Below are 21478 nucleotides of genomic sequence, written 5' to 3'. Positions count from 1 at the left end.
AATGTTAGATTTTTAGGGCTCCGAACCTCAAAAGGAAAAAACAGAACCCTTATAGGATCACTTTGTTGTCCGTTTGTCTGTTATGACGTTTTTTTGAAGCGCGTGGAGGTATCAATTTGAAATTTATATTGAATACTCAAGATTAAGAACCCTTGGGGCTGTAAAAAAATGAAACTTATAACGCAACGCAATTAAAAGATACCTACATCCGTTAATACTGCAAATTTCCGCAAAATTAAATATTCGCAAGGGAATAAAAAAATACACAGGATGCTTGCCGTGTATACAGTCTTAAAATATGGTAAAAAGCAACGTCTTATAACACAGATAAAGGAAAAATTGCTAAAAGTGTAAATTTTAAGTTACAAACATAATAAAAAATAGGTTTGTTAGGAGTCCAACTCGCACTTGGCCGTTTTTTTTGTTTCTATTGTTTGAGAATTACTTGAAATATTAAGTAAAACTAAGTCAAAGTAGTAAGATAAGTAAGAGAGTAAGAATATTCACGTTGCGTTAAATGTCAGAAGGCTGTTTTGAAAATTGAGACATTGTTTTTTCCCAGTATCACAATATATTATCAATTATCATTTTTAAATGTAACTAAGTGATTTTAATACTTAAAAGACATGTGCCATTATTAAAACTGAGAGATTTGTAGTGATTTTCATTGAATTTCTTTAAGAATATTACAAAATTGTGTTTTTTATCAGTACTATGTTAGCCTTGTCAGTCCCCTGGAGGCCAAATCCAGAAAATTTAAAATATCTCACAATCTACTTAAAAAAGTGGCTGGCCCGATTTGGAACAATATATTTATTAGATTAGCTATCATATACACCCTAATTTGTAATAATCTGATATAAAAAATATAGTAAACAAAATATCCTTCAAAGTTACCCCATTTTTGTATAATCACCCATATATATTATCAAGATAAGGATATCAACGTATTAACGTGTAATCGAATATTAAAATTCTTTGTGGATTCTACTTATTCTAGTCATTTTAGCCGTAAAATTATAAAAAAATCGTGATTTTTTTTATAATATATAGAGATAATTCGTTTCACGTACATAAAACCTTTAAATAGATATTAATATTTGCTTAACATAACTGTAAAGTAATAAGGAATAAAGAACTTAAATAAAAGTCTCAAATGAGTGCTCTATTTATATTTAGATTTCATATTTAAATTGCAATCGGTTCTAAATTCAGGTTTCTTGAAAGATCTTCCGCGTTTGCACGTAACCCAACATTCATGGATCGGTCTTTGTTTGAAATCTAGAATTACAATATTGTATTACGTTAATTATTTAAGAAAAATAAAAATACTCTAAACTATACTTTTCTGTACAATAATTATTACTAGCTTACCGCCCGCGGCTTCGACCGCTTTGTCTTAAACCTAATCTAATATATAAAAATCAATGCCACTTTTCGTTGTAATTCCATAACTCGAGAACGGCTGAACCGATTTCGATAATTCTTTTTTTATTATATTCCTTGAAGTACGAGGATGGTTCTTATGTAGAGAAAACGTTAATATGTACCACGGGCGAAGCCGGGGCGGACCGCTAGTAAATTATATACTAAAACCTTCCTCTTGAATCACTCTATCTATTAAAAACCCGCATCAAAATCCGTTGCGTAGTTTTAAAGATTTAAACATAAAAAGGGACATAGGGACAGAAAAAGCGACTTTGTTTTATACTTTGTAGTGATACTGATAAACGAAGTACCTATTAAAAGATATGATTAAAAAACTTCAGTAAAATCTCTTGGCAAGATTATTCAGCCATTAAAACTTCTATCGTATAAGATACGCAGATTCTTTTCAAATTGTAGGTTTTGTTTGATGTTGGATTGAATAGACTCATTGTTCTATAATAGCTGAGGATCGTGTTGTATTACATAAATGTGGCTTTACTCCTCGGTTTCACTTTCCAAAAGAAAAAAGAAAATATAATTTGTGAAATTTTTACGCATTTAATTCTAGTCTATTAGTTTAATAGGAAGAAATAAAAACTGCTGGTAAGCCTTTGAAAAATAATTGGAAGTATTTTTTTTACAAAACTTTTGTGAATAAGAGTAATTATTTTCCAGAGTTATGGTGTCTTTAGTTACTACTAAAGTGTATACTACTGTATATACGTAGGTACTAGTAAGAGCGAATAATTATCCTTGTCGTATGAAGCGTCTGTGATACACAAAAATAGGAAAAAATCTATAAATATATAACCCTTTTTGCTATCACAATTGAATTCATGCATGTCACAGGTATCGATGAAGGTGCGCATTTCCCCACAGGAGTCAATCCCGCACATCGGCACTTTGTCGTGAACACAGAGATCTGCTATCTTGCATTCTTCTTCATTCTACGGTTAAATTATATTTTAAGTAATAATTAAATACAATAATATACAAATCTATTGGTTAAACAGATTACTGATTAAACTGAGGCATGAATGTAGAGTTCACCATTTTATCGTGGTTTTTGTGATTAATAAAGTTAATTATAAAAAGTTGATAACATTTTATTTCTTCTCTAATTAAATGAAATATATTATTTTAAAAATCTAATTTTTCAACCACTGTTGTATAATAAATACGTACCAAGGAGGTATTTTTAACATGCTTTGTATTCTCTACTCGTTTTAAGTTTGTTGTTTGAAAACGAGATCAAGGCTTTTCTCAGAATTAAAAATACTTTCATATGGATCGTATGTCATATTTGTAAATTGAAATTAAATTTACAAATACGACATAAGCACAGAATACATAATACATAGTAGCTAAACGCTACAGAACGGACACTCTCCGCCTCCCGCCAAAATTAAACACTTACCTCACTCCGCACGATCAGCCTAAAAATGGTCCGCACTTGCATTTGTCTGCAAGGACGATACGCAACGAAGATTTATTATTATTTATTTTATTATTTATTTATTTGGAGATCTTACAGAAACAATTAAACCCGTGTAATATATAAATTAATGACATACAATGGTAACATTAACAATTGTTTCCTCTACGTCTCACAGTGAACATAAATAGAAAAAGTAAAAGAAAACTCACTTGTACAATAATTGATAGGTATCTGTTGCAAGGGAGCCAAATACTTAAAACTAACACAGATTTCTGAAATATTAAACTAAGGGAAAGCATTAACTAAGCATGTACATTATCCAACGTTAGAAAAATTATACATATAATTGGCTAATTGTACATTTGAAACTATATCGGGAGCATGAAAACATATCTATTTCATTCAGTTTGTCATTGTGTAAGACACACATTCTGTGAAGTGGCGCGCGTTGTCCTGCGTTGGTTCTGGTATGTTGTAAATGGAAAAGACATTTCGAACGAGTTGGTCGCGAAGGCACACGAAAGGACAAGTCGGCTAGTAAGTTCGAAGAATCAATTTCACCCACGCAAATGCTTCTTAAAGTGACAGCATCAGTTACTGAACGTCTGTTGGTCAAGACGTTCCTTTATCGTTACCGTTGTTATCCTTTAATGCTTTGTATATTTCATTATTAGTTAAGTTTATATGATGCAAATTTAGTATACTTTTATTGTCTAAGAGTTCAATGGTATTGTAAGCTCCAGGGGTAATAGGTTCAAATACAGATTGAAAGTAATTGGAGAACATTTCGCAAATTACGCTGGGATCGCAAGATGAAGAGTTTGCTAATTTCATGATTTTAGGATAACCTGAGTTGGTTTCTTTTAAGTCAGACGTGTATTTCCAGAAATATTTGATGTTCTCCTTAAGTGATGATTCCACGTTAGCTATATACTTGGTGTAACAATTCCTAATAAGTAATTTTACTCGCTTTCTAAGCAGATTGAATTCCTGATAGTCTCTTAGTGATTTATAGACTTTCCAACGCGTCCAAACTTTAACTTTCTTTCTTAGAGTAGAAATTAAACCTTTAGAAAACCACACTGGATAACGTTTAGATTTCGTTTTTGCTAAGGGTACCTGTTCCTCAATAATTTTATTATACATATATTCATAGAAAAGATCAACCGCATCATCAGGAGTGAGGCTACTAAGTTACGATATCCAGTCTATATTTGAGAGATCTTGGTTAATTAAATCATAGTTAGCTTTAAAAAAGTTTCGTTTCGTTTTGGGAGCGCTACACATAAGGTCGAGTTGAGTATCTATTTCCAGTATGGTATCTAGGGGAGGATGGTGGGGAACTACGTTAAGCAACGGGTCATCTGCAACACAAACAGAAGTTCCTATAATGTTACTTAGGATAAGGTCGAGTATTTTATTATTTTCATTTGAAATTGTGTTATATTGTTTTAAATTAAGGTAGGACATTGTGTATGATAATAACTTAGCCGTATCCGTGTCACATGATAATGGGCCCGACGAGGGGCATTCCGATGACCATTTGAGATAGGATAGATTAAAATCACCTATTATAAGATAATTACTGAATGTACAATTTGTATAGATGTCATGGAGTTTGTAAAAAAATCTATCGTAAATATTATTTCTAGAAACTGGTGGAATATAACAAGTACATAAAAGTAAATTTGAGTATGATGGAAAATGTAAATATAATTCTTCTAGGTCATCGGCCTCCAAGTCAAACCTCCTCAAGACATTAATTGAACTTTTAACCATTATTATTTAAGATTGACAACATCAATCAAATTGACTTAAAGTAATTTTATTATTTTGGATTTGTGATTATCGTTTTTCGTAGAAAATGGTTAGATATTGTGCTGTTTACGGATGTATTTCATCAGAAAAACGCGAATTTTTTTTACGCTAGTCACAAATGTGCCAACCATAAAGCGTTAACACACACATTTGCAGTCTCTACAGTGTGACTGTCAAAACGATAATTTTGTACGGAGTGTCCGGGGTGTGACATAAGGTACACATGAAATTGAATATTATATAACAAGTGATAACTGCGTTAAAAACAACCGACTTCAAACTTGCACTTGCAAAATTTACAAATACCTACAGACAAAAATGCTCATAAAATAAAAACTACTGGGCCTATCCGAATAAAATTTTTATGGGACCAATTCGACACCATCCCGCATCGAACAAAAAAAGAATCACGTAAATCGGTTCAGAAACCTCGGAGTAATCGGTGTACATACATAAAAAAAAAAAAAAAAATATACCGGCCGAATTGATAACCTCCTCCTTTTTTTTGAAGTCGGTTAAAAATAATAACATATTATATACATAGAAGATACCTATACAAAATTTATTTATATATTTAATAGTTTGGTGTAGGTAGAAAGTTATCTATGAATTTAGATATAGAAAGAAGAGTTATGATTTATTATTGACTAGCTTTCCGCTCGCGGCTTTGCCCACTTTAATTAAAACCTAATAAATTATGTACTAAAACCTTCCTCTGGAATCACACTATCTATTAAAAATAAACCCATCAAAATCCGTTGCTTAGTTTTAAAGACTTAAGCATACATAGGGACAGAGAAAGCGACTTTGTTTTTTACTATATAGTGATTACTAAAATAAAAGAAAGTTCTGTACAGTATAATAAATAATTTTAAATATACCTAGATGGCGCTCATTTCAGAGACCATTTATAGCAATTAGGCTCAGTAGGTATAATATTAATGGAAGCAATCAGTACTTTTGGAAGACGTTAAACAAGACTAAATAACATTTTTTTCTTACTTACTTTAATGGATTCACTGTGTGACGAAGCTAAAGTAATATACGCTAGTAAATGTGTGACTGAAATAAATAATATTTATTTAGTATAACAAATTATACTTATTACGTTTATTGTTATTTTTTTGTTCCAAATTGATTAGGTACAAAAAATACATTAAAAAATGAATTCAATTGAGAACCATCTCCTTTTTTGAAGTAGGGTAAAAATCTGAAGAATTTGAATTAAAAAGAATAAATTTATAAAAATCTGAAGGCTTATAATATATATACAGATAATAATATATACAGATGTGAACCGTTTCTAATTGTATGCTTATTTTCAGAAGTACCTACTGCTGATCATGAACATTGTTTAACTCTTAGATTAAGGATTGGTCTCCGCGCGCGCTACGACTAGATACCGCCGGCGTACTCGAAAAATGCGGCAACTAAAAGTACGCCGAAATCGGCGTACCCGAGCCAGTCGTGTCACAAGCATTGTGTGGAGAGGGCGTACCGATAGTTTCTAAAGATTTTGGACAAAACCTGAAGTAAAATGCCTGTTTGTGCCATAAAACTGTTTAAAAAAAATACAACAAATAATAAGAAAGACACTGGGATCACGTACCATCAGGAATAATCGTATTATTCAATATTTCACCTGTACTTTGAAAATGTTGTTTACGAAAATACGACGCCATTTAGTGTTGCCGTACTGCATATCCCAAAAATACACTTTTAATTTGAACTTATTTTATTCATAATGTTTTTTTTTTTACAATACTATTACTAACGCATATTATAAAAAAAAATGATAATAACAATAATTTATTTCTGTTTAACCTTGTTTAACTGACTCATATATATATTATTTTTTTTATTACCGCTTTTTTACTTTTAAAAAACCTTTGTGATAGTATAGTGGCATCGCAAGTGGATTTGAGTCACATGTTCATGGGTTCGATTCCCGGCAAGGCCAAAATGAAATAAAAATATTTTTCAAACTTCTTTCCAAGATAGCCCATTTCCCATTTATGGGGTAAAATTTATGTAGCTGGCAGTACAATTCTTCACACACACTAGCGTCCTTACAAATGGCCTTACACACACTACAGAACTGAGTTGCCGCACTCACGGAGCTATTGTTTTTAGGTGGAGCGGTATCTAGTCGTAGCGCGCGCGCGGAGACCAATCCTTAATCTAAGGTTTAACTGTAAAAAAATCTATGCTATTTGCGTGACAGAATATTATCAATACGAAAGCGACTACTATTTGTACTAGTATATTTAACAACAGAATACATATTCAACTAAAACTGTGTCTTATTATTATTTTTTATGGTATGATAAATAATAATTTAATTTTACTGCGTTTGATACCTATTAATCAGAGATCAAACGCAGAATCTCTGGATTACTACTGAATAATAAGCGGCGATTATGTAGAAATTAATTACTCACCTAATAAAATATGATCATAATTTCGCATAATTATTGCATTGAAATCTCTTTGAAAAACCTGTTAATCCATTATAAAAGCTCTTGCTTCAACTATATGATGAAATAAAGTTATTGAAGTATATTACTTTCGTATACAATAGCAATCTTGTAATTCACACAGAATGTAATAAAAATATTTTATGTTTCTATTTGTGTTCTTAGAATTGAGTTTGTGATCTCACCTATTTGTATAACATTTATTAGCACCATAAAAATTATGTATTCGTTATGGGACGATGGGACTTGACTTCCGGTGACTGTCAAAGTAATACGTACAATTGTTGTGCTCCGCTATTTAAACCTCAATCATCTGTATAAGTTATCCATATTCAGTGAAAAGTGTAATTATTCAAAAATAAACATCGAAATTGCACAAAAATCATCGGGAACTAAGAAAAGATAAGTTTTCAACAATTGAATTTACTAATTAATAATTCCATAATTCAAAGCATTTCGATAACCAACAGCTGTTATTGACAGATGTCACATATTTGACAAGTGTCAAATACATACTGCCAACAGGAAAATATCGGGAGTTGCCATTCGAAAAAGATAAGGGAAAATATAAAAGTCGGGTGACACGATATTGACCATAGACTAAAACTAAATTTTTTAAAATGAATAATGAAGCACTTTTTGACAAACTTAAAACCGAAATGCAAAACCAAACTAAAGAAGTCTTAAATAAAATGGATGAAAAACTAGCACCTTTCACACGAGAAATTGAAGAATTACGATTAGAAAATAAAATTTTAAAAGAAAAAATAGCGAATTTGGAGAAAAACAGCAGATCAAACAACATTATTATTTATGGTCTTAAGGAAACAGAATCATCCCAAACAGATCTTTTGGAAAAAGTAACTCAGAAACTTACTACCCATCTGAACATTACGGTTGAACCTAAAGATGTAAATAAGATTTATAGAATCGGAAAAAAAGATACTGTTGGAGGGAAAACTAGACCAATACTCATGGCATGTGTTAATGGTTGGTTGAAAAATACAATTATGAAGAATAAGAAGAAACTTGGTGATGTTTACGTATCGGAAGATTTTCCTAAAGAGGTCTTGCAAAAAAGAAGAGAACTACACGAAAGGGTCAAAGAAGAACGAGATAAAGGGAATTATGCGACTATTAACTACGATAAACTTATTATTAAAGATTATTCTACACAGACAAACAACCGGAAAAGGGATCTATCCATATCACCAACTACCCCAATCCAGCCAGAGAAAAACGTACCGACAAAAAATAAGAAAAACGCATTCACACTAATGAGAGGCCGATCCAACTCTACAACATCTCTAACTGGAAAAGTAGAACACAACGCATAGCAAATACCTATCAGCCACCGGAACAATATAACACAAACCACTATAGAAGAACTTAAAAATACTTTCCCCAAGCCGGTTGGTCACCGTGGGGACAACGACCAACACCCTCACCCCTCAAAAATGAAGCGCAACCATCTGTTAAAAATCTGCACCTACAACGTAAGATCCTTAGCATCACAAGAACGATTAATTGAACTGCTGCATGCACTGAAAAGCGTAGACTTCGATATTATAGGACTGAGTGAAGTAAGGAGAATGGGCTGCAAAATCGAAGAATTACAGGAATACATACTCTGCTATACAGGAGAAACAAAGGGACTATATGGCGTAGGATTTTTAATCAAAAAGCATTATAAAAATTGCATAGTAAATTATAGTGGAATATCTGAAAGAGTAGCGGTATTACAACTTAATCTAAACAAACAACTTCTTACACTTGTTCAAGCATACGCACCTACCGAAAAAGCGAGCGAGGAAGAACTTGATAGATTCTACAACGATCTTAGGACGGCCCAGGAAATCGAAGGCAAAACCGTATTCGTTATGGGAGATTTCAACGCCCAAATAGGACAACCATCTAGTCATGAAAATTTTGTAATGGGTAAATTTGGATATGGGAGACGGAATGCTAGAGGTGAAAGATTAATTCAATATGCTTGCGAACAAAAACTGTTTATAATGAACACATATTTTAAAAAGAGGCACAATAGGAGATGGACTTGGGTGTCGCCAGACCATAGAACGAGAAACGAAATTGATTTTATAATGTGTAATGAACCTAAAATTATAAATAATGTAGAAGTTCTGAATAAACTGTCCTATCCGTCAGACCATAGATTAGTACGAGCATCTCTTTCATTAAAAATACCGAAATTGAGCAGGAAAACTTTCAGATCGAAACATAAGTTACCTTCAACTGACCAAGAAAAAATGTTCTACATAAAGCTACTGAAACAAAATTTAGAAAATAAAATAAATCTCAATCATGATACAAAAAACATACAATATTTCTACGACAAATTAGAAAACATAATCTCAACAAGCGTTATTAAAAAACCTACAACTAATAACAGAGACAATAAAACTCACATACTAAGCGAATCAACAATAAAACTACTAAACAGGCGAACAGACTTATTAAAAACTAAAAATAAAACAAAAGAAATTAAAGAGGAACTTAAAAAATTGTTTAAATTATCAAATAAAGAAATAGCAAGAGATTACAAAAACCATAGAAGCAAAATTATAGAGAAAAACTTAGACAAATACAGAAGCATCAAACGAGCTAACAAAGAACTTACTACACATAAAGACTGGATACTTAAACTAAACAAAAAGCAAGGCACAACTAAAACACGTCAGGATATTATTAACTACGCAACTTCATTTTATAAAGAATTATATAAGAAACCAGAAATAATGATACAAACTACACAGAAAAAGTCCTTGAGTACGCAACATAAGGAAGATATTGTAAAAGAATTTGTTAGTGAGGACGAAGTATTAAAACATATCAAAAAACTAAAATCTGACAAAAGTCCAGGCCCAGATAATATTACCAATGAAGCTTTAAAAATAGGTGCACCAGTACTCACTCCATATCTCGCACAACTTTATAACTTAGTACTTCAAACCGAAAATGTACCTAAACAATGGTACAGCTCAGAGATAGTTTTGCTCTACAAAAAAGGTGATCCATTAGATATTGCTAATTATAGACCTATTAGCCTTCTATCTAGTATAAACTTTTATATAAACTATAACTTATCTAGTATAAACTATAAACTTTTCACATCCATACTTTTGAGTCGGTTAACACCACTAATAGATTCCCAACAACCAATTGAACAAGCAGGCTTTCGTTCAGCCTTTTCAACTATAGATCATATCCACACGTTAGACCAAGTACTAGAGAAATATAAAGAGTTCAATCACCCGCTTTATGTAGCTTTTGTTGACTACTCAAAAGCATTCGACTCCATTACTCACTGTTCAATTTGGAAAGCGCTCGAATCATGCAAAATAAGTACCACATATATAAATATTCTAAAGAACATCTACTCTCATAGCGTAAGCAGAATACGGTTAGAAAACAAAGGAGAAGAGATACAAATCGGACGAGGAGTTAGACAAGGCGACCCCTTATCGCCAAAGCTGTTCATCGCAGTATTGGAGGATGTCTTCCAGAGTATTGACTGGAAAAACAAAGGGCTGTGGATTTCAGGCCGATATCTTAGTCATCTAAGATTCGCAAATGACATAGTTCTATTTGCCAACTCAGCCAACGAACTAGAACAAATGCTACAACTGTTATCGAACTCCAGCCAGGAAGTAGGCCTACATATGAACCTTCAAAAAACTAAAATAATGACCAATTCTCGAACTAAACTAATACAAATATCCGGTAATAAAATCGAATATGTTAACAGCTACATATATCTGGGAAAGCTAGTATCATTTAACGAAAACTGTAATGAAGAAGAAGTTGATAGAAGAATTAATGGGACATGGAAAAAATTTTGGGCTCAAAAAGAAATTTTAAAAGGAGACTACCACATAGGATTGAAGAGAATAGTGATGGATACCTGTATTTTACCTAGTTTGACATACGGGAGCCAGACATGGACATATACAAAGAAAATTAAAAACAAAATTACCACATGCCAACGTTCAATGGAACGAAGTATATTAAAAATAAAAAAAATACAGAAGATTAGAAGCAAAGACATAAGAAATAAAACTAAACTAACAGATGCTCTCCGCCAAGCTCTACATCTCAAATGGCAATGGGCGGGGCACATATCGAGATATACAGATAACAGATGGACATTACTGACAACTAAATGGGCAGGACCAACAGGAAAAAGGAAAAAAGGTAAACCAAGAAAGCGATGGGCTGATGATTTAATAGAAACGGTGGGCAAAAACTGGATGAAAATTTCACAGGATAGGATTACATGGAAGAGGAGAGAGGAGGCTTTTACCCAATAAGGGGTCCGTGGAAATAAGAAAAAAAATTAAACTAACATTAGATACTAAAATAGATTAAGTTAAACTAACAACTAACAAAACATTTGAAATGTAAATTTTGATTTATTACACGGAATAAATGAGCTTTATTATTATTATTATTATGGGACGATTCATAAATAATTCTTTATGAATGCAGTTTCATTTTAACCTTAATCATCAATTCAGTAAAAAAAGTGAAGTCGCGTGTCCTCTAGTGGGTTAACGGGCAGATGCATTATGCATAAATCTGTTTCACTGATCGATTTTTCTTTAAGGACAAGTAGGTGATCAGCCTTCTGTGTCCTGCCAGATTGAAATCTTTTTTGTCTTCTTATCCACCGGGAATCGAACCCAGGACCTCGGTTCTACGCTCACGCTTCAACCACTGTACCAAGGAGGCGGTACAACAAATCATCAATTAGCAAACTGTACTAATTTTAAGTTTATTCATAGTTCATAATGACGAAAAGTAAATACTTTTGTTTGTTGCAGCTTTGTTAGTTTTAAATTAAAATGGAGTAGCGTGTGACAGCACAATTAGCTGCGAGAGAACCGCATCAACGTGTAATTTAATCACGATCCGGTTAATACCTATAAATCACATTGAAGAAACGATTTGGATTGAAAAGATTTGATATTTTAGTATTTTTTTTAAATAGAAATTTTTAAGAAAATACGTATTTATTGATGGAAAATAAGAAATTGAAAAATTTAAACCAGATGGTCGGGATAATTAAGCTTTTTTTTTTTTTTTTTATTTTTTTATTATCAGAAACAAAAAAGGTTTACAGATATATTAATGTACAGCTGTGAATTAAAAAACCACTGAGGTTTATAGTAATGTTCGTATACAATAATTTATAAACAAAACAATTTCGGTTTAACTGTAGAATACATAAGCTGAGTCTAAAGTTTGCACAAAAATAACAGTTTTTTTTTTTTACTTATAACTATAACATCAACTACAACTTGTCTAGATAATATTGCTTAAGTTTACGTTTTATATTTATTTTAGTAATACAATTTCTTAATTTAGGCTTAAATACATAAAGTAGGGGTTTATTGATTTTAGCTCATAACCCATTTTCTAAGAACGATTTTATTTAATATTTTATTCTTATTAGATGGATGTCACAGTTGCGTATTCCATCATTGTTTTTTATTTTGTAAAGCATAAGTATTTATATTTGATAAATATTCAATATGTTGATATTAATACTTAACTGAAAGAGAATTTTATGTTATACTTGACTAGGCTAGTGTATTTTCTTACTCGTCGGATAATTTAAAGGCTATCTATACAAAGTACAGAAATACATGCAATAACATTATTAAATCACAGAAAGAACTCTACTTCCAAAATAAATTTAAACTTAACGCAAAAAATATCAAAGGTACATGGGAAACTATCAAAGAATTATGTAATCTAAAACGATGTAATAATTCAGCTATTGACCTGTTGAATTTAAAAAATACGCACACAGAATCATTAGACTCCGTTAATGAATATTTCACGAATGTGGGATCAAATTTGGCTAACAATATCTTAAGGGCCCATGGACCGAAATTCATGTTTCTAAATCATGTTATTTTCAGAGAAATCATCATATTTAAAATCCTAAAAAAATATATAGTACAGATAAACGTTTGATCTAGTGGAATTTTTGGATAGAAACACAATATTAAATATTTAACTCGATAAAAAAAAAATCAGAAGTAGCATCGATTTTGAAAGCATTTTCAGTTTTATGCGAATTAGGGAAACGCTATTTTTATGAAAATTTTACATTTCATTTACTAATCAGGTTTTACAGTGAAATTTTTGGATAGATTTATAATTTAGCCCCTATTTTTTTTTATATAAAATATAATACGTAATATGCGACTCGCGCGCACCACGCCAGTGCCGCCAAAGTCCAACCGGACGCCATCGAGGGAGGACCTGTGCTAGTTTTGCTCCCGACCACGTTGTAGTCGCCGCTCGTATAATTAGAACCGAGCGGCAAGTAGGTACAACGGCGAGCACGCCACAATATAAATAAATCAGTAGTTTGATTTTATTACCTATCCTAGGATTGTAGGTGTAAATAAATTAACTTCTTATTCTATACTATTAAACGAGCAATATTTGAATATTTATATATTTGTTTGTAAATACAGTGTGGAAATTTTCGATGGGCCCTGGGTGAAAGTACCAGAAATACTAGGAGATAGCAAATTTTGCTGAAAGGAAACATTCCTTTATTTTTAAAAAGAAATAGAACTGCATTCAAAGATTTTCAAAAATTCATTTTCTTCGACCGGGAATCGAAAGAACTAAAAATGTAAAAAAATAAAATTTTCTATTTTATTCTTCAAATCAACACAAGTTTCATATTACAATAATTATTTGTAAATTTAAAATTATGTTTTAAAAATTACCTTGCCTGAGATCCTCTTTTTTATAGGAATAGCGATTAGCGGCAAAGTTTTGAAGTACTAGTAGGAAGACTATTATGATGTTGGTTGATCTGTATGAGTATGACAAATATTATTTTTATGAAACAACAATCCAAGATGGCGCCGACGAAAATTTGACTTTTTTTCGTGATGGGTGTCATTTTTATGGTTTTTGGGGTAGCTATTAACGAATATGAGGTCAAAACTATAATCCAAGATGGCGCCGACGAAAATTTTACATCTTTTCGTCATGGGTGTCATTTTCATGGTTTTTGGGGTAGCTATTAGCGAATATGAGGTCAAAACTATAATCCAAGATGGCGCCGACGAAAATTTTACATATTTTCGTCATGGGTGTCATTTTCATGGTTATTGGGGTACCTATTAACCAATATGAGGTCAAAACTAAAATCCAAGATGGCGCGGACGAAAATTTTACATCTTTTCGTCACGGGTGTCATTTTCATGGTTTTTGGGGTAGCTATTAACGAATATGAGGTCAAAACTATAATCCAAGATGGCGCCGACAAAAATTTTACATCTTTTCGTCATGGGTGTCATTTTCATGGTTATTGGGGTAGCTATTAACCAATATGAGGTCAAAACTAAAATCCAAGATGGCGCGGACGAAAACTTTACATCTTTTCGTCACGGGTGTCATTTTCATTGTTTTTGGGGTAGCTATTAACCAAAATGAGGTCAAAACTAAAATCCAAGATGGTGCTGACGAAAATTTTATATATTTTCGGCATGGGTGTCATTTTCAAGGTTTCTGAGACAGCTATTAACAAATCCCCAATATAACCGTCGATAATTTGGTATATTTTTCTTACAACCGTTTACATATTTTTCGAGCAGAATTCAAATTCTGTGGAACTGTACACAGATAATAGCCTTTTGAAGTGAAACTTCTTTAGACGCATTGAGAGTAAAATTTCAAGATCGCGTTATGGTAATACTGTCACGTTATGGAGCAAGGCTTGGTGATTTTGGTATCTATAAATCTCGCCAAAGAAGTTTCACTTCTGACACGTTATCTCGGCACACACGCTCTTTATTATTTTATTCTCTTCGTTTTAATGTTTTAGATGAACTTTATTTTAAAAAAAGTTTAGCGAATATTAACATGATTGCCACAGAGTTACGTTTTATTATATATTATATAATTACATTTCTAAATATGCATTTCAATGTTCTTTAAAATTGTTTTTAGAAAGACTGTCTACAAAACTGTAGTTGTAAACGTTTTTGTTATTTTATTTAAGTTTACTTTAAAGGAGTAAGAAAAATATACCAAATTATCGACGGTAACATTGGGGATTTGTAAATAGCTGTCTCAAAAACCTTGAAAATGACACTCATGTCGTAAAGATGTAAAATTTTCGTCGACACCATCTTGGATTTTTGTTTTGACCTCATATTGATAAATAGCTACCCCAAAAACCATGAAAAAGACACCCATCACGAAAAGATGTCAAATTTTCGTCAGCGCCATCTTGGATTTTGATTTTGACCTCATATTGGTTAATAGCTACCCCAAAAACCATGAAAATGACACCCGTGACGAAATGATGTCAAATTTTCGTCGGCGCCATTTTGGATTAGATTTGACCTCTTATTGATTAATAGTTACTCCAACTCTTTGAAAATGACACCCATGACGAAAACATTTCAAATTTTCGTCGGCGCCATCTTGGATTTTAGTTTTGACCTCATATTGGTTAATCGCTACCCCAAAAACCACCCACATTTGCTACTTAGGAAAAGTTCAGATTTAAAGATATCATAGGTAATTTGACGAATATAATTTATTTCATTCCGACCGTTTCTCGGAATAAAATACATTTACTAAGAAGGGTTTAATATATTGCCGGTAACATAATATTATGATGTATGATAATAATTCATAATTCATAAAAAAGTATTTTATACATTTCTTAAAAAGCTTCGATATTGTATACAATAATACAAATCATTAATTGATTATTATTCAAATTGTTGTAAAATAGTCACACTTTTTTAAGTTGGTTGAATACACTAACATACTTATTACATACTTAAATATTCAATTATTATTTTGCCTTTTTTATTTGTTTTACTTTTAATTATTATTACCAATATTTTTAGAAGAAAATAAATTAATGTATCCAGAAAGAGAGTTTCATTTTAAACTTTAAATGTATTTATAAAATAGACCAATAAACCAGAAGCGTTCTTTATGTTTATGTTGATTCTACAATAAAAATGTTCGATTCCATGATATTTTTATTTCTAAGAGCAAATATTTTTACGAGAAATTAACAATAAATTATCTTTTATATTGTCCTTTCAGAAAAATTTGCTATCCCTAGTATTTCAAGAACTTTCCTTTCAGGGCACATCGAAAATTTCTACACTGTATATATACAAACAAATATATAAATATGCAAATATTGCTCGTTTAATGGTATAGGATAAGTAGTAAATTTATTTATTAACAACATTCCTACGATAGCAAATAAAATCGAACTACTGATTTATTTATACTGTGGCGTAATCGCCCGCCTTCATAGGTCACCGGAGTTCATGTCGCGCCGGCTCCTGCGCAACGCGGGCGCGAGAAGTCTCAGTGCCTAAAATGCCTAAACTTTCTCTATAAGGGCCCCTTAACTACAATCAATAAAACTGTCGCGGATCTCTCTACTAAAGCTACACATTGTAATGGACCGATTAATTCCATGGCTTTAATCCCCACTGACGCTAAAGAAATAGCTAATATAATTATCTCGATGAAGAAAAGTGCTTCGGCAGGCCTGGACGGTATAAGCTCATCGGTGTTATATAACCATGTTGATATTCTTTCTGAACCTATTAGCTACCTTTGTAACTTAAGCATAAGCACGGGCCAATTTCCCCAAAATTTTAAAGAAAGCAGTTGTTGTTCCGATATATAAATCAGGAGAAAAGACCCTACCATGTAATTACCGGCCAATTTCCCTTTTATCTAGTATCTCTAAGATACTAGAAAAAGTGATTTCAACCCGATTGATAAAATTTCTAGATGCCAATAACATTATTTCTAAAAATCAGTTTGGATTTCGTAGTAAACTCTCGACCCAAGACGCTATCCTCAAACTCACTCACTGTATCACACATAACTTGGACCGAGGCAATAAATGTTTAGGTATTTTCCTTGACCTTCAAAAGGCATTCGATACTGTGAGCATACCTATTCTCTTGTGTAAACTCCAGAACATAGGAGTGCGTGGCAATGTCTTAAAGTGGTTTCAGGATTATCTAAGTGATAGAGTCCAATGTGTCAAAGTAGAGGGATCGATGAGTAATCATTCTACATGTTCTTATGGTACTCCGCAAGGCAGTACTATAGCTCCTATCCTGTTTTTAATTTATATCAATCCCTTATGTGAGTTAAAAATAAATAACGCAGATATTGTTACTTTCGCGGATGATACTGTTATCTTGTTCTATGATAAAGATTGGCTCAAGCTCAGACAGATTGTGGAGAGAGGACTCGCTTCCGTGACAACTTGGCTTGAGGATAATTTACTATCTTTAAATACTAAAAAAACTATTTACTTATATCTGCTTTTCTAAGAGTAAAACTCTCTCTCCTTCACCTGATTTTGAAATAAAAATTCATACCTTCCCATGCAATAGGATTCCCAGACTGCAGACCACTTGCAATTGCGAGAAACTAATTCGAGTCGAGCACACCAAATACTTAGGTATACAGGTAGACAGCCACTTAAAATGGGATGTTCAGGCCTCTTATTTGGTAACGCGATTACGAAGGATGATCTATATATTTAAAAATCTAAGAGCAGTAGTAAATAAAAATACCGTTTTACTAACATACAAGGCACTAATAGAAAGCCTCTTAAACTATTGCATATGTGCATGGGGAGGCATGGCTAAGTCCCACCTTATTCATGTCGAACGAGTTCAGAGGGCAATTATTAAAGTAGCACTAAAATTACCATTCAGATATCCCACTACAAATCTATTTAAGGATTCAAACTTATTAAGCGTACGGAAAATATATTTAAAGGAAATCCTACGACGATACCATACACAGACAGTACCTGCCTTACTGAGTGTTAATAAAAGAAGAGACCGATTCCCTATGCCGCGTACTAATAGTAGGTTTGCTAAAAGGTTTTTTCATTTTGCTGCCCCTAAGTTTTACAATATTATAAGTAGGACCCAAAAAGTTAGGACTTTAAATAACAGTTTATTTAAAAAAGTGGTCATTAAATGGCTTGACAATTATGACTATGATGAAATAGAGCAGCTCATAATTAATAATGAATAGATGTCAATAATATAACATACACAAACACACAACACTCACATGCACAAGCACACACATTAACAAACGCACACACACACACACACACACACACACACTCACACTAACAAACTCACACACTTTACTTGTAAAAGCTTGTAAACGCGCAGCTGTATTTATTATATGTTTTTTTTACTTTCTCTGTTTTTTTTAAAATGTAATCTTTGTTTTGTACTGAACATGTTCTATGGGAAGGAACTGTCTTCCTTAACACAGGATTTTCCTAGCTAGGAAGACAGAGCCACACTGTAATTGTACTGTATTAATTTTTGTACTCAATAAAGATATTTTTATTTTTTTTATTTTTTTATTTTTTATCTAACATTTATTAAAACGATGTTATAACTTATAACGTAGATAAACATTAAATTAATACTTTGTATCAAAGTTATTGCCTTAAACGTAGAAGATATTTTTAATTATAAAAACAAAGATTTACAAGGTAAGCCGAAGGTCAAATAAATGTTATACGGCTATTCAGCTGAAATTTACAAAGCAAGTGCCGCCTACGCAATTTCTTTGAACGTTATTAGGTATTTAAGAAGCAGCTTAATAACGAACTTTGTTGTTTGTAACTGTGATATTATATTTATGAGAGAAGCACTTCAATTTAAAATTAAACCTGAGAAATTTGTAAGAATAGGAAAATCCACATCTTTCGCTTTTCACTAGTTTGAATCCCGCCTCGTGGTCGAATATTTTCCATTCTTTAAACATTTCTCATTTATAAATCAATTGGCTGATAATGCTATAAAACTAAATATAAAATTTAAAACTGAGTAATTGTATGCGTATTTATGTTCAAGTATCAAAATCATTTGTATTGCGCGTTCAATTATCGACACTATAAGTGCTGTTTCCTTCGCCCCCCCGACCCAATTGCTTAGATTCTAAAGGACAACATGAAGGCTCTATATATTGGTAATTTTTTAAAATTAATTATTTCGTTCAAAAATTCATAAAATTTACGATGTATTCTATTTGCAGTTGTATTGCTCACGTACGTAGTATACACCAATCAAGATCCCATAGAAAGCTTGGAAGATGTTCTAGTCTACGCCATGGAGCCACCTACGGTGAGGAAATTAAATATTATAATTAAATTTATTTAAAAGCAGCAAAAACTAAGACAAGCGGTTTATTTCACCAGAAAATACATAAACGTGAAAGCGAAGACGTAAAAATCAAGAAGAATAAATTCGTCGAGTTTGTGGAAGAAAAACTGATACAGCACACGCAAGCTTTGGAGCACCTTATTAAAACGGCAACAAATAATGGGGAATTAATTAAAACTCTTATCGAAAATCTCAGTCATAAAATGGATGAACCGAAAATGCCTGAGAAAATTGAGGTACACCGCCAGTCGAGGCGCAGTAATTCGGAAGATACGGATAACCCTTTAATTAAATTCGGGAGAAGTATTCCAACCTATGGGGTTCTTTTTAAAGACATGATAATGCGGGCGTTTGAGAGAGATGATGCGCCAACTCCCCTTGTAGAAAGACGTTCTAATACATAATAGTAGGTATGGAGGTAGATGCGTAGTCAATCTTCTGAAGCGTTACATTTTTTCTTTTTTAAATTTTTATTTGCTTCAGAAGTTTCCCACACACTTCCTCCATTAATTTTGCTATTATTTTTAATAAACACGTCTTAGAACAAGATTTACTTTTATTACTGAAAACTAAAAAAAGGTACCCCAAAAATACATACACCGGGAGTTTTAATTTTTATTCAAGTTATCTAAATCAATTTCCACTATATCCCAATTAGGTAATTATTAGATCGCTTAAACGTTAGCTATAACTTTATGGTATTGCTATTTAATTTGATTATTTTTACAGTATCGTCGTTCGTACGGTGGAAGTCCTATAATTTTGCCGGAAAACCAAATCAATCGACCAAGCCCTTGGTGTGCAGTTGCTGTAGTATGCCGTAGAACCTTCAACCCTGTGTGTGGTTATGACGATAATTTTGGATATGGAAAATTCGATGATCTTTGCCATATGTTGCAAGTTAACTGCTATTGGAAGTATAGTAAGTATAAAGCTATGCTGTGAAGAGATCATTATTGTATTGCGTTTTAAAAGAGGCATGAATTGGTTCACGTCACACAAAAGAGAAGAAAGCTTATAATTTCATAATTGGATTTAATTATGGAGAAGGGAACAAAATTCTTCAGCATATTCTACAGTAATTTCATACTTGTAATAACAATAGAAATAGATTTATTGAGTATTGAAATAGATTAATTATGGAAAAAATTGAATTATTCAATGTAACATAACAATGCATTTGTTGCTTCTTAGCTATTTTGACTAAGAACGCTTTGATCTAGATTTAAAGTACAACATAATAAATTCCTAAGATAAATTAATAATAAAAAATACCACTCGTTAAGCATGTCCATCATCAATAGAGCAAGGTGGGTCTTTTGTAATCTTCGAAGAAAAAGTTTTTGTCTCGATAAATTTCCATTAGGGCTCTCATAATATAAAGGTTTTTGCTGATTACTCCCAGAAGATGAAACTTTCCAGAGTAATTACATATTAACTGAACAGATGAGTAACTTTCTCCAGTAATTACAAATTTAATAGATGTCGATATTTTTTTTCATAAAATACATAACATTCTGTCAAATAGTTCAACTGTTGGCTATTCGATACTATAAAATACTTCCTGCGCTGCTTAGATTCAAGATTTACACGTGAAATCGACACGTGTTGATATTTGTGGTACTTTACGCAAAAACTGCTTAATAGATCTGACTCAAACTTGATGTATGATATGGTAGAACCTCCTTTCTTAAATAGGTATGACTTATTATACATTACATTTACATTATTATTAACATATGTATACTCATATGTATACTATGCGGTTATAAAGCTACTAAATAAAAAGAGCAAGAAATATTATGAAATAAATTTAATACTATTTGATGTTTAAAGAGAAATAATATTATCTATTTATCTTTGTTCCAGATTTCGCTTTAGCGCCCACATGTCGACCTGGATTGGCTAATTGAATTGTACCCCAATTGATATTTGTTAAGAATATTAAATTAACTTTAAATTATTTATGAATTAAAAATATACGATGTTCAACCAACTCCTTGTCCTAACTCTCTTGGATTAGGACATATTCCTTCTTCGTCTTTGACATGTCTGAAAACTGAAAT

The 21478-nt window shown here is 32.1% G+C and overlaps 3 protein-coding genes across 3 annotated transcripts; 2 read left to right on the top strand and 1 right to left on the bottom strand.

Annotated features, from left to right (window-relative positions):
- Positions 1-1165: 1165 nt before the first annotated feature.
- On the bottom strand, positions 1166-7234 carry LOC123701045. The gene is made up of 4 exons (XM_045648458.1): positions 7126-7234; positions 5691-5746; positions 2240-2375; positions 1166-1281 (listed from the first exon to the last, which is right to left on the bottom strand). Exons 1-4 carry the CDS (start codon positions 7151-7153, stop codon positions 1166-1168), a joined length of 336 nt encoding a protein of 111 aa, XP_045504414.1. The 5' UTR covers positions 7154-7234.
- Positions 7235-7781: 547 nt separating this feature from the next.
- LOC123701044 lies at positions 7782-8498 on the top strand. Its single transcript, XM_045648456.1, has one exon. It carries the CDS (start codon positions 7782-7784, stop codon positions 8496-8498), a length of 717 nt encoding a protein of 238 aa, XP_045504412.1.
- Positions 8499-19138: 10640 nt separating this feature from the next.
- On the top strand, positions 19139-21375 carry LOC123700935. The gene is made up of 5 exons (XM_045648315.1): positions 19139-19218; positions 19285-19373; positions 19448-19648; positions 20142-20334; positions 21282-21375. Exons 1-5 carry the CDS (start codon positions 19200-19202, stop codon positions 21323-21325), a joined length of 546 nt encoding a protein of 181 aa, XP_045504271.1. The 5' UTR covers positions 19139-19199; the 3' UTR covers positions 21326-21375.
- Positions 21376-21478: the final 103 nt, after the last annotated feature.

The sequence above is a fragment of the Colias croceus genome, chromosome 20 (assembly GCF_905220415.1).
Source record: "Colias croceus chromosome 20, ilColCroc2.1".
NCBI lineage: Eukaryota > Metazoa > Arthropoda > Insecta > Lepidoptera > Pieridae > Colias > Colias croceus.
Note: the sequence above shows the minus strand (reverse complement) of the source record. Positions and strands in the feature narration are given on the sequence as shown.